Source organism: Rhodamnia argentea, chromosome 4 (genome assembly GCF_020921035.1).
Source record: "Rhodamnia argentea isolate NSW1041297 chromosome 4, ASM2092103v1, whole genome shotgun sequence".
NCBI lineage: Eukaryota > Viridiplantae > Streptophyta > Magnoliopsida > Myrtales > Myrtaceae > Rhodamnia > Rhodamnia argentea.
This window is the reverse complement of record NC_063153.1, coordinates 12,683,733-12,697,050: the sequence shown is the minus strand read 5'-3', so window position 1 is coordinate 12,697,050 and position 13,318 is coordinate 12,683,733. Positions and strand designations below refer to the sequence as shown.

At 44.3% G+C, this 13,318-nt stretch overlaps 1 protein-coding gene across 2 annotated transcripts; it reads right to left on the bottom strand.

Moving 5' to 3' along the window:
* Positions 1–3,068: 3,068 nt before the first annotated feature.
* Positions 3,069–9,511, bottom strand: LOC115746688 (sucrose synthase-like). 2 transcript variants are annotated; one of them, XM_030682567.2, is made up of 14 exons: positions 9,439–9,511; positions 6,966–7,090; positions 6,715–6,841; positions 6,410–6,561; positions 6,103–6,295; positions 5,594–5,929; positions 5,396–5,491; positions 5,130–5,303; positions 4,910–5,026; positions 4,667–4,833; positions 4,359–4,583; positions 3,677–4,240; positions 3,442–3,580; positions 3,069–3,320 (listed from the first exon to the last, which is right to left on the bottom strand). In XM_030682567.2, exons 2-14 carry the CDS (start codon positions 7,061–7,063, stop codon positions 3,291–3,293), a joined length of 2,418 nt encoding a protein of 805 aa, XP_030538427.1. In that variant the 5' UTR covers positions 7,064–7,090; positions 9,439–9,511; the 3' UTR covers positions 3,069–3,290. The 2 variants fall into 2 exon arrangements, with proteins under 2 accessions (XP_030538427.1, XP_030538426.1); XM_030682566.2 differs by lacking the exon at positions 9,439–9,511 and adding an exon at positions 7,933–8,065.
* Positions 9,512–13,318: the final 3,807 nt, after the last annotated feature.

The following is a 13,318-nucleotide window of genomic DNA, read 5'->3' as shown; positions in this document are numbered from 1 at the left end:
TTTTTGTGAGCTACATAAACTATGATTTTTAGAAAAATATTTTCAAAATTATTCACGTCGAGCGAAACAAACCTAGCCAATCTAATAACTCTAGCGATTTCCCAACATTTCATCAAATCCGAACCGTTTTGAAAACGAAAGTTTTCGAAACGAGCGGACAGGTCGAAAAAGGAAACAGGTTTCTCGCGTGGGAAAACCTCTCCATAATCAAATGGGGATGGTCTCCCCAAAAAGTTTGAAACTTTCCTCGGGTTTTCGCAAAGAGTCCTCATCTTTTCAATTTTACCACAGAAAGGCCCTCGTCTTTTGAGTTTGTTTCGATTTCGGCCAGCCATAGTCGCTATTCTTTTGGCCGGGAGACGCGAATCCAACGTGTCATTTGGAATGGGATTTTCAGCAGAAGAAACGGCTCCATTTTGCACTTCAGGACGTGCACGACAATACTTTTGAAGTAGAATTTCTATTTTAAAAATGCTTCGGAAGCAGAAATCCGTTTAATTAAGCAATTTCATATTTATACTTTCGGAGCTTTTTTTTTTTTTTTTGCTCCGGAAGTAGTTTTAAAGTCACTTTTTTTTAAGCCACTTGAAAAAACTAAAATAATTTGTTTCTCTCCAAAAATGGAAAAATCGATTGAAGTAAAAAAATTAACTTATGCTCATAAGTAAAAAAAAAAATTAATTTCTGATCAAAAATTAATTTGTTGAGCAGAAATGATGGCCAAAAGTTCCTAAACCCTGTCGTTTCTTTTTTTAGTAACATCATCGGCTGAACTTTGCGGTCTTTACAAAAGAAAAGATGGGCATCGTCTCTTCCATTGAGATGACATTTCAGGTGACGTGAGGAATGAAAAATGACAGGTTACTACACTGGACATATGTAGTAACATATGTAGTAAGCAGATTTAAACTGTAAATGGCCTTTCTCTCGAGATCGCACGGTGTATTTGAATCGGGGATACGTCGCTAACAAGTCGGTTTAAACACACTGTGCGAAGCCCAAGTCGATGACACAAGAGTCAAAGCTCCGATGATTTATTCCAGGCACGGGACATTACTATACGACCTTACCTGACAGTAGCCATCCAAATATGATGTGGAGTCTACCTTCCTCACTACCACCTTCCTAAGTTGAGAGAAAATATTTTTCTTCCCTTCATCCCAGAGAATAATCCTGAATTTTACATCCCAGAGTTCAGATGAAGCAATTTAAGGACTTTACTCGGGTCCAAAGCTGTCTTTCCTTCTTCTTCTTCTTCTTTTTTGTTGGTATCTTAGGCCCCCACCCGGAGCAATCCATTGATGAAGAGTGGTCCTTGGATCCTTACCTAATAAGGTCCATGTAGTTATGGTTGAACTTGAAAGGTCCAGCTTTTTTCAGCCGCTCGGTATAGCCATTACCGAACTGTAATTGTGCGGCGTCGCAGTTTCATAAAAAAAAACTGTTGCATTTGTGTGTTTCGGTAAATATCTGCTTTGAACTTACGGCAATTTGATCCCGGGCGGAACATTTTCCTTAACAGTTGCTGCGAAACACTTAGGAAACTGTCCGAATTGTGGGAATACTTGCTGAATAGCCGAACACCTTGCGAATGTTGTTTCATCTTTTCATGCTACATGAAACGACCTCGCTTTAGGGACCACGTTTCGAATTATCTTTGATTTCTTTTATGGGAGTCTTATCACGAGAATTTGCGATATAGACGAATTAACGGTCCCATAAATCCTCATTATCCACGTTGATAAAACTCTTAAGGAAGCTCTGCTCTTTAATAATTAATCAGACTGGGATGACATCTGGGGCAATCATCAAGTAAAACAGTTGCATGGCACATGGTTGTGGCATGCGGGACACATGACAGATTGGAAATTTGTCCTGTCCAAATCAATCCAATAACTCGCTGCCATGGTCACAGCACAAGTAGGTCCAATCTTTCCGCAGATGTCAGAAAAGATGACGGATTACATGGCTGGAGACACGTTGGAAAACTTTGAATAATGTGATGAGGTGGGCTCACAAATTGAATGGGTGATGAGAAGGGAAGTTAGAGGACATGAAGAAGCAGCAGCAGCAGCAGAAGAGAAAGGTACAGAAGCACAGCACATCAGGATTACAGTTGGCATCTTTCCTTCGGCAACCAACAATTTTCATTCTTACTTCCATCCCATGAGCTCACCCCCAGAGCTCCAACCACCATCCATTCCAATGTCTGTAGGTGCCAATTTGACCCCTTCTCTTCGTCTTCAGCTATCAGCGAGAGCTGCTCCTGTATTGTAACGTAGCTGGGGAATCTGCCGTTAAGAACACTACTGGAATCAGGGGAAACAGAGGGTTAAAACAAAACATTGCTTGTCCCTGCCCATCAAGTGGCTTGGGTTGGATTGGGACAGGCAGACTAAGGTCAGTGGTCTGAAACGTTCAAGAATGCTTGTAGCAAGTAGGGAAGTAATTAGATATAGAACCGTGATCTTGATTTTAAACTTCTCTCAGTTGGTGGTGTCTCGGCAGAACTGGAACTGCATAAACCAACCCTGCATACTCGATCCGTCTCAACTCAGTTCGAGTTTTGAACTAGTGACCATTCTGTGCCAAAAGAATAAGAAACCTGATCTATTTGCTTGGATTGTGCGCATCTCCGAGCATTTTTAAACGTGAGATTCGTTACAAGTTCGGCGAAAAGATTGTTGTGATGATGTGCCTGTGGGCCATGAGAAAGCAGCCGAAGCACAAGGCTTGTCTTTATCTCGCATTTTAGTCGCACAGTTGCCGACATTGGTGCCCATCTTTTACCTGATCTCACGAAGGATTAAAGACCAAATCACATGAAGGTCGGACGAGAACGTGTGCCATTCATCATACAATCAAAAGCTGTCTCCACATTTTGTTGGTTGAAGCATAGTTTGAAGTTGTGGGACTGATCCACAACAGCTCGCATGTCGCTAGCAGTTATATCAAGTTGGATTGTTAGGTACGCATGACCGTCTTGAACAAACAGATCACCGGACCATGCCGGACAGACAGTGTTAGGTGAACAATGAAGGATGAAACATGGAGTGGAATCGACAAGGTGAAAAGAAAATGAACCTTCCACTGAATTGCTTGGTTCAAAACCCGAAATGCAAACATTCTCAGAATGAAAACAAAGAGAAAAAAAAAGGAGCAACAAAAAGGGAAATGAAAGAGCTTGCTCTTGGCAATCACAAATTCAAACAATTGGAAAATGTTTATTCCTTGAAAACTCCAAAAGTCCGATGCTTCCGCCTTCCGATAACAATCTGCCGTCTCTTTGTTTACTCGACAGCGGGGGGAACCGACTGAGCCTGCGAGACAGAGCAACAACACGGCATGAGTTGATTGCGAGAAAATACTCCATATGCCGAGGAAGGAGGCACCAATTGAATGAAGAATGCGGAACCGGATCAGGTTCAAGCAGGAACTTACCAGCGGGCGATATTTGAGGGCATAGAACATTTCGAGGTAGCGGCGGCTCTCACGCCTATCAAGGTTAGACACATGCTTCCAGAAGCCATACACAGCAGTCAGGTTCAACAGCCTCTCAGAGTATATTTTCCATGTATACCTTATCAATAGCCAAAGAAGTGAATTAGATTAGAAAGATTGATTCCCGAAATATGAACATCATTTAAATTTGGTAATCCATGTTTTATATGCTTACTTCTCTTCAATTCTCTGCATGGCACCCTTTGAGATTTCGTCCCAGTAGCTCTGGTCGATCTTGCACTTCTCGAAGAACTCTACAAGCAGCTCAGCCGCCTGGTCACCATGGTAAGGATCAATGTGGAAGCCCGATTTGCCATGCACAATGATCTCAGCCGGCCCACCATTGCAAGTGGCAAAGGTCGGCAATCCACAAGTCATGGCCTCAACCACAGTCAACCCGAAAGCTTCATAAATAGCCGGTTGAACAAAGACTCCCTTCGTGTCGCAGATGAAGCGGTAGAGCTCTCCATTCCTCACCCGATTCATCTGGGAGGAAATCCACCTGAACTGGCCATTCAGCTTGTACTTCTCGATGAGGTCATACATTTTCTTCATCTCGGCCTGCTCTTCCAAGTCCTTTGAATCCTTCCTCCTGTCGCCTCCGACCACGACCAAGTTGGCCAGTTCCCTCAACTTGGAGTTCTTGCCATACCACTCGACAAGCCCTGACAAGTTCTTGACACGGTCCAGCCTCGCCATGGTGAAAATAATGGGCTTTTTCTTATCTTTCAACACGCATCTGTTTAACGTAAGAGACAATGTTATTTAACAAAAGTGAACTTCAATTCCCAAGAATGCCATAACATATGCCAGGACAAGGTTTAAGTTGGGTACGAAGGAAGGACCAAAACACTCACAAGTGTTCCTTGTTCTCAACATTGCTGAAGAGGAGTTCCTCGATCTCAGGGTGGAACGACTTCAACCGACGCTTCTCGTCAGTGTAGTTGAAATAGATGCTCATGTCGGCCCCTGGTGAGACAATGTTGAACTTCGGGTCGAAGACGTCAATCCCGTGGACAACTCGGTAGAGTCCAGGAAGAGTGAAGTTCATGTGACTCTCATACTGCCCCACTGTATCCTTGCTGAATGAGAGACAAGGAAATATTAGGACTCTTGAGGAAACTTCAAGAGATCGAATTTGAGATGAACAATCGAGTTGAATCACCTTCCAGCAATTTCTTGGAAGGTGCTGGTGATGATGAAGTCAGTGTGGTTCATGGCGATGAGATCGGCAGTGAACTGGCAAGAGAAGTGGTACTTCTCCTCGAATTTCTTCCAGTATATGTCTGACTCTGGGTACTTTGTCTTCTCAAGGGCATGAGCTATGGTACACTGTAGAAAGAAGTAAAAGATTAGAAATTTAGCATCAGTTGCTACAAGAAACAAGATCATGTAAACGAGAACAAACCTGTGTAACACCTAATTTATGGGCCAACAAGGAAGCAACAATGTTTCCATCGCTGTAGTTTCCGATGATCAGATCGGGCTTGCCCTGCAACTCTCCAGCGAGTTCATTCGCGACATCCTGATGAAAATTACCAAACAGAAACCATTAGAGTCTCAAACCAGAAACTAACTAAATTCAACAGGTAAGATGACCGGAAGTATATGATTGAATTGGTCAATACCTCAGTGTATCTTTCCAAATAGGGCCACACCTCGAACCGGGAAATCCACTTGCGGACGACCCCCTTCTCGTTCCTGAAGGGGACGCGAAGAATGTGGGAGTGCTCAGTCCCGAAAACTTTCTCGAGGCGCTGGCCGCAGGTGGTTCCAACCGCATCTGGGAGAAGCCGAGTGATCTAGGAAGCCAGTCGACACAATAAGCATCCAAAGCTGGATAATTCATCTAAGCACTGCATTAAAGTCGCAACATAAAGCTCGTGAAACTTACAATGAGAATCCGAGGAGTAATATCCAGTCCTTGTTGCTTAATGCGCATAAGCATTTCTTCCTCTAGGGCACGAACTTGATCAAGGATGTAAACAACCTAAACAGACAGAATTATTGCAAATGAACAAGGTAAGAGGAAAATTACAACACGTGTATTTCCTCGAAATCAAGAGATGCTAACTCGAAATAACACAAGTACCTGGCCACCGGTATCTGGATAACCTAGGACATTGTCCTGAGCAAAGTACCCATGGGGAGACATGATCACGACGTTGAAGACCATCGGAATCCTATCCAAGAACTTCTCAAGAGTGCACGGGTCGGGAGCCTCAAGGAGATCCAACAGGAGCTGGATCATCACGAGGACGCGCTGAGCCGTGTCACCCCACCCCCGCTCCAGCCCGATCTCCTGGAACTTGTGCTCGAACTGGGAGTACGGGGTCTCGGGTTTGAGGGCGGTCAGATACTCCTCCGCCTTCCTCAGGACATGTTGGAGTGAAAACACATTCTGGATCCTGGCATTCACCATCATGTTCTGCAGAATCACCCAATTTTTCATGAGCCATAAACAGATCGCAAATGTTTTTCCAATGCGCAACACATTCAGCACTCTAAATTGGCATCCAGTCCTCAGAAATCTCACTTTGTAAACTTGAAATTCATTTTTAGGATGCCGAATGAATGAGAATCATCGACAGTTTTACATACCTTCCCCTTGTAGCAGTGGACTTGGAGGAATTCAAGCAGAGGGTGCAAGCTTTCCTTGTCATGGAAGAGCTTGGCGGAGAGATGGCGATTGAGAAACTCGACGCCATTGCCGATAGATTTGGAAAGAGTTGGCCGCGGAAAAGAGGCAGTGAATGGCTCAAAGTCAAGCTCAAGCACGAAGTTACCATTCAAGCTGAAACACAAGACAAATAACTCTCCTTAACACCCAAAAAAAAAGAAATGTCCCAGAATTCTGTGATCACCAAGAAAAAGAAGGGAAAAGCAAATAGACAATGAAGATTCTGACCTTCCATCAACAAGCTCTTCTTTGAAGTGCAGATACTCAGCAACCTCCAATTGCTCAAGAACAAGCGCATGGACGTTCACACGGATGTATTCCCACACACCTGGCCTTGGACGAACAGCCAGAGCAACCCATGGAGGCGACACTATTGCTTCCTAAACCCGAAATTTTACAGAAAAAGAAATTCCTTAAGAATTCAAACCGACGAAGGTCAAAGAAAAGCAAAATCAACCCACTATAACCATAGAGGAGTAGATTTCAAGAGCGTAAAGAGCCGAAAAACATTGGCATCGAGAAGATCATGACACCTGAGTGGATTTGAGGACTTCACCGAAAGCCCCATCAAGAAGCTTTGCTCTGCTCTCCTCAGAGATCGCCTCAAACTCAGCAAAAATTTCGTGGCGCTGCAAGATGCCCTTGCCCTTGGCTTCAACCCTTTAACATGAAAAACAAAAAGGATCAAAACATTTTCTGAAGCTCACTTTCACCAACTTCATGGCTAAAACCCCCCATCAAGATGTTCTGCTTGAAGATGAATCCTAGAACATATTGCTTTTACCTTGACAGGAAGGCCACAATATCGTTGCGGTGAGCAGAGAGGGTCTCATCCAAACGCTCGCGAAGGCTGTGGCTTCGAGTCAACACACGGTCGGCCATGGCTAAATTCTTCTCTCAGAAAAAAAAAAACTGCACAAACGCACCAAAGTGAAACACGCTGTCTGTTAGAAGCGTAACCCGAGTTCCATTAATAAAGGGGTTTTGGATAATCTCAAGAATGAGAGAGAAGAAAAGTCAGATCCTTGGAAAAATCGATCTTCTCTAGAGTGGCCAGGTTTTTCAAACCTTACCAACTCCAGACGTACGAAATATAAAATTTCTGAATGTTGTTGAACAAATAGGTCTGCTGATGCACGAATAGGTGATGGTCTCAGTGGAATACTACCGGGGGCAAAACTTTCTTGCATTATTAATTGTTTAGGACCCTTGAAAGAAGCTTGAAAGCCAGAAAGATCTGGAGATCACAAGCTTTGAAGCTTGTAGCCCTTGCCTCTAACTTGGCAACTACATGAAATAAGCAGATCTAGCCGAGCCCCTGTATTTTATGTTCATAAGGCACAAGGATTATCTTCTCTCTTACGCAAGAAAATGTTTTCGACGGAGAGATAGAGAGAGGAAACTGCCTGGAAAGTCCAAGAATTTGCGCAGAGTTTCATGTTTTGACCGAGAAGAATTCTGTCGCACCAGCACAACACGAAAAAGAAAACGAAAAAGGGCAGTTCAAAATGAGTTTTGCTTGTGTAACGCGAATGATTTGCAGGGTTTTTGGGACTAAGACGACGCGAAACAGAGACCCTCGACGGACAAGTCAGAGAAGCATGAACACTCGAAATGCGATGACCCTCGAAGAACTTGCTAACCGAGAAGAAGAAGAAAAGGAAGAAGAAGAAGAAGAAGAAGACGAAGAAGAAGACGAACAGATCACCAACTTCACAACAGAGAAAGCGATCGAAAGAAAGAGAAAATACCCGGAAACAAAAAGGGTAGTGAACGCAACAGAGAACGCAGAGGAGTGCTTTGGTCGAGCCGAACTCGTACATATTTATAGGAAAACAGCGCGACAATAAATAAAGAAACTAACGAGAAAATTGAGGTAGGAAATAAATAAATAAATAAAAAGAGGAATTCGGAAATTAAGACAAGGAACAGAGGTCTACCTTCCTCCCTTAACCCCTGAACCCCTGCCCAAGAAAACACTTCATGTCCGAACGTAGTCCCAAAGAACAATTCATGTCCAAATGGAGATTTGGATAAGAGAGAGAGAGAGAGAGAGAGAGAGAGATCACATTAGAAGAGAGAAGGGAGATTTCATGTGGGAAGAGAAAAGGGCGCTTCAATCTTATGTGATCTTACCGACAAGTTATAGAAAGATCGCTTCTTTATCGAAGATCATTCTTTGGAAATCACCGGTCGAATTTGCCTTTTACGATCGATCAAATTATATTTCATATCAAATATGGAATAAAAGTCTCGACGGGTGATATTAAATTCAAAATATCCTCTCTTTTTTATCTTGTGTCGTTTTCGTATCGCAATATCATAAAACGCCGGCCGTCAAAAGATCTCGATTAATTCACGGGCGTTACTCCTAAAATTAATGAGATATTTGTATGCTCGGGAGGGCAAATGATTCTGTACTTTCGCTAAAGTGGGAAATTTTCTTGCCGTGTCCGCCCAGCCCTAACACCGTTCTCGGTCGTCAAGCAACCTAACGATAGAAAGAATATATAAAATAAAAATAAAAAGGTGCTAAATGGCCTGCTTAATCTCAGCCCTTGATTGGTGTTTCTTGGTAGGGACAGGGTGCGGCACACACTAACGGTGGGCCCCTCCCTCTTTTGCCCCCTGGTGGGGTTCAACGGTCGTGAAAGCCCGGGAGAAGACTTTTGACGTTATCCTCCATCGGATTTGCCTTGTAATTTCCGTTGAATTAAATCGAGCACGTTAAAGAAAATTTTCACTACCCTTTTCTTTTCCTTTTTAAAAACAAAATTCCCATTTTATCCTTCTTGGATTAAAAATAAAGATAAAGGGGGAGTCGCTACGGATCTTTCGAGAATATGCTCTGCGCACGCGATGCAAACCGCAAGAGGAAATTAAATTATCCACTAACCTAGTATTTTTCAGAAGTTTCGGCTTGGTCGGGGCATGGCTTAAGGAGGCAGAGCGAACGTCGTTTAGCAAAACTAGATATCCCATGTGAGGAAGCTTCGATTCGCATGGTTACGCTAATTTTGGCCTCTAAGGAGTGAGTAGAAACTTCGTCATCAAGCAAAAGAAAACACCGATCCAAAACGCGCGATCATGCGCGACCGGAGCGTCGCGAACAAATCCATCATGAACTCGCTCAGCAGGTCAAAAGCGACCCATTTTTTTCTCCCCGCCTAATTTGGTCGTGGAGCACGTGTCCAGACACTTGCGTTCGCTCGAAATATTCCAAGATCGGCGAGCTCAGGCGACAGAGAATTTTTTACCTTCGAACGCGCGCCGGAAGAGGGAGGAGATCCGAAACGAGGAGGAGATCTTCGAGAGGCGCCGCCGGACGAAACGCAGGGAAACGGGGCTTAAACGCAAAGAACGGAAGGGGAAACGGAGGAAATGAACGGAGGATGGAGAAAATGGGGAATGAGGAAGGCCCTTTTATAACCCAAAAGCAAAGAGGCTCGCCTCCGTCCTCCCACCGTCTTCGAGATCTCGAGAGAGAGAGCGCAACATGTTTGATTGTTTATGCTTGGGCTTTGGAGAAACAAAGGCTCCGCATTAATTTCATAAATGATTATTAAAAGCAAAATTTCACCATCATTACTGCCTTCACCTTCCTGTAGTTTCAGCGTTCCCATCAGAAAACCACCTCTTCACTTTTCCAAATTAAATAATCTCATTAATTCGCCGTCGTCCATTTCTTTGGATAACGACACAAATGGTACTTGAATTTTAACTCGATATGCGATGTGATCCCTAAACTTTTAATTTGATCAATATGGTCCCCGAACGTTAGCTCGTTGTGCAATATGATTCATGAATTTTTAATTTGATCGGTATGGTCTATGAACTTTTGGAACATGTCCAACTTAGTCCATGAATTATATGAAGATATTCAATGTAGTCATTTCATTAATTCAAACTCGGGGACGACATTAGATACTTTCTTATAGTTCAAGGTGACTAAGTTGAACATGTTCCAAAAATTCGGGGACCACGTTGGACGAATTGAAAGTTCAAGGGTCGCGTTGCATCTTTGGCCAAAATTCAAGGACCATTTGCGTCATTTAACCTTTCCTTATCCGAGACATCATCTCCGATGCGTACAATTAGTAAGAAATATTTCAATTTTAAAATATTAATCACACAATTCGCAAAAAAAAAAAATAAACAATAAACTCCCTTTGAAATACTACTTTACGAATATCAATTAACAAATATCACGAGACGCCTTTTTGGAAAAAAAAAAAATTCCCGAAGAACGACCCGATTTTGGTATTTTTAACAAGTGCTGGTTTTTCTTGGGTTTGAGTGGTGTGGTCATTTCTTGAGGAGCACTTTGATGTTTCTGTGGATGCTCTCCTCTCTTGTTTGACTCCAAGGGATCGTTCCACCTTTTGATTGGCTTTATTTTAGCGGCCGGCTCTCGATCACCACCTTCCTCGGATGTTCTTCACTTGTCTAGTCTCTCATGTCATCCACCGGAAAAAAAAGGTGATGGAGGAGAGTAATTACTTGCGCATGCCCTAACCAAACGTCGATTCCACAGTGCTTCGACCGAATCGGAAAGGTGAATTCGGTTTGGTGCATGCCAATCGACCTCGGCAACCGATGTAATTCTCCGATTCTTATGAGTAGTTTGAAATATGGAAGAAGGCAAAAGCTGAGAAAATGTTACGGGAATTTATTTTGAGGCGAATGAAAGGGAGTAGCAAAATTAATTATCGGTTGTCTCTCCAGAGGGTTGTGCTTTTTTTGAGGGAATGTTAGATGGTTATCGTGCACAACTTTGGGTTGTGATTATTATCGGCTATTCAACAACTTGTGGGTAAATCGGGAGAGGGGACGAAGCGGTGATAGTGACGGGTCACGATATAATTTCTTCCCCAATCATGTGAGCTTAAAAGCGAGGCTTTATCATATGGCGATGAAAAGTAATAAATCCAAAAAGAACGATATAATTGATGTATGTGTGTGGAGTAGCGTTAAGATATTTGTCATTGGAGCAGTCGTATAATATCATGTTGCTCGAAATCTTTGAAGGCGAGCCGGTTTTCCATGCACGAAAATGCCAAAGAGTCGATACTACTGCATTTTTTATGACCAAAATTAGCTATTGTTCTATATTGTTCTATTGCGAATAATTTGTACATCTTCCTCAAAGCTTCGAAAACGCCCAAGTTAAAATGACAAATCACGAACAAATTTTCGGAGTGAAATTAAACTCTAAAGGCCGGAGGCTGACCTGGAATTTCGACTATATCCAATTCTAGCACGAGCTGAGATCTCAGCTCGTGACGGGGGGTTGTGCGCGTGCATGCCGCGTCATCCGGAAAACGACGAGGTGTCAGATTCTGATTGGATAATTTTTTTCCCCCCTCATTCGTGTGGGGCCGCCATGCCTTGTGGGCGAAACAAGAACAAACCCCACTCCACCTAATGTGGCATCATTCGATTGGAGCTACTCGAACCCGAGACGTCAATTGGATGAGATTGGTTGGTGGGAGAGCTCCAAGCCCAACCAATGGGAATGATGTCACACGTGTCTCGTGGTCCCCGAGGTGGGCCCCAAAAGTGCAAGCGAAGCAAGCTCCTAGTCCTGAGAAAATATTGTATGCAGATCTGGTAAGTCTGACGTGGTCCAGCTCACCACTCCTTGCGTGACACTTGGTGATTGGGCCCCACTTGCCAAAAACGCCTTTTTTTCTCTTTCTGTCTTACCCCGCCTCTCCTCCGCCCGACTCCGAAGACTGGCGCACTGCTCGGGATGAGCGGCTGAAGGCTCATGCATCGCCGTCGTCAGCGTCGTTCGGGCAGATCAGATTGGCTCGGTTAGCGATGCCGGCAAGGGAGGACTGCTCGAGTCCTTGATGAAGTTGAGGGCGACGACAAGGGGAGGGACGAGGACTCTCAAGTTTGCAGGTGCCATGGCCTCTCGCGCTCGAGCTTTAGCTTTGGGTTCGCCAGCCACCGGCAAAGCTGTCTCGGCCATGGCTGCTCGAGCTCGACTCGCGGCCATCGCAGCCATGGCCGCTCGAGCTCGACTCGCGGCCATCACAGCCATGGCTGCTCCAGCTCGGCTTCGGGCATCTTCGTGAGGCGCACGAAGGGATAGGGATAAATCGGCGGCGAGCCCGTTGCCGGAGACTCCGAATCATGCTTTCCGCCGCAGCCGGTAATGGCGATGGCTCGAGCTCGAGGTCGGAGAAGGGAAAAGGGATCAGGCGGAAGAGAGAGGAGGTAGGAGGTCGGAGAGGTCACGCGGAGGAGAGACGGGGGAGAGAGAGGAAAGTTTCTTTGTCTGAAAAGTGGGCCCGTGCAACACGCGTCGCACGATGGATGGAGTGGGTATTTGCTGATGTGGTTCCCCGACGGTACCTAATATTTTCTCGTCAGTCCTGGTCGCGGGATCTGATTGGCCGCGACGTCGTCCTCTGACGTGGCATCACCGACGATTTTTTTTATTATGTTGAGTCATAATATACTAATTCTAGTTTAGAAGCTTATCCACCATGGATTAAATTGAAACAAGCTTTAAAATAATTCGCGTGCTAAGGTGCACGAGATCCGACGGGGAAGGGCAGCTGGTTGCAAATCCATTGGCCGTGTTGGACCGTGGTTTTAGTGGGTCAGACACTGGTTTACGAATCTCCGATTCAATTTCACTTGGTCAAGACCACTTGATTAGGAGATTAAATTAACACCAGTGGGACTTGATTTCTTGAAAAACGAGTAGGAGACAAGAGGATGGTTTACCAACTTAACGCATAACGATAAACATGTGGCGATGCGACATGCATGCGTATAATTTATTTGGAGGAACGTCAAGACATTTTGGTTTCCGTCATCCAGCACGTCCTTATGCTTTGATACTGAATCTGCGGTTGATTTTTAGAGTTTGGAAGATCTTTACTCTTACCGGTGGGTCTTTGACTTTCCATGTAGGCACGCTGCATACCTTTTCTCACCTAATTTTCCGGGGGGAGCCGCTCGTCGATACTCGCTAGGCTCCGATTCTTCCATTGCCTTGCTCGTCGGCCTCTGGTTGGCGCTTGTCGGATCTAGTAACCCCCCCACCCTCTATTTTTTTTCTCGTCTTTTTCATGAATCGTGCTTCATTATAAAGACGCTTTACGAAAATGTACCATAAAA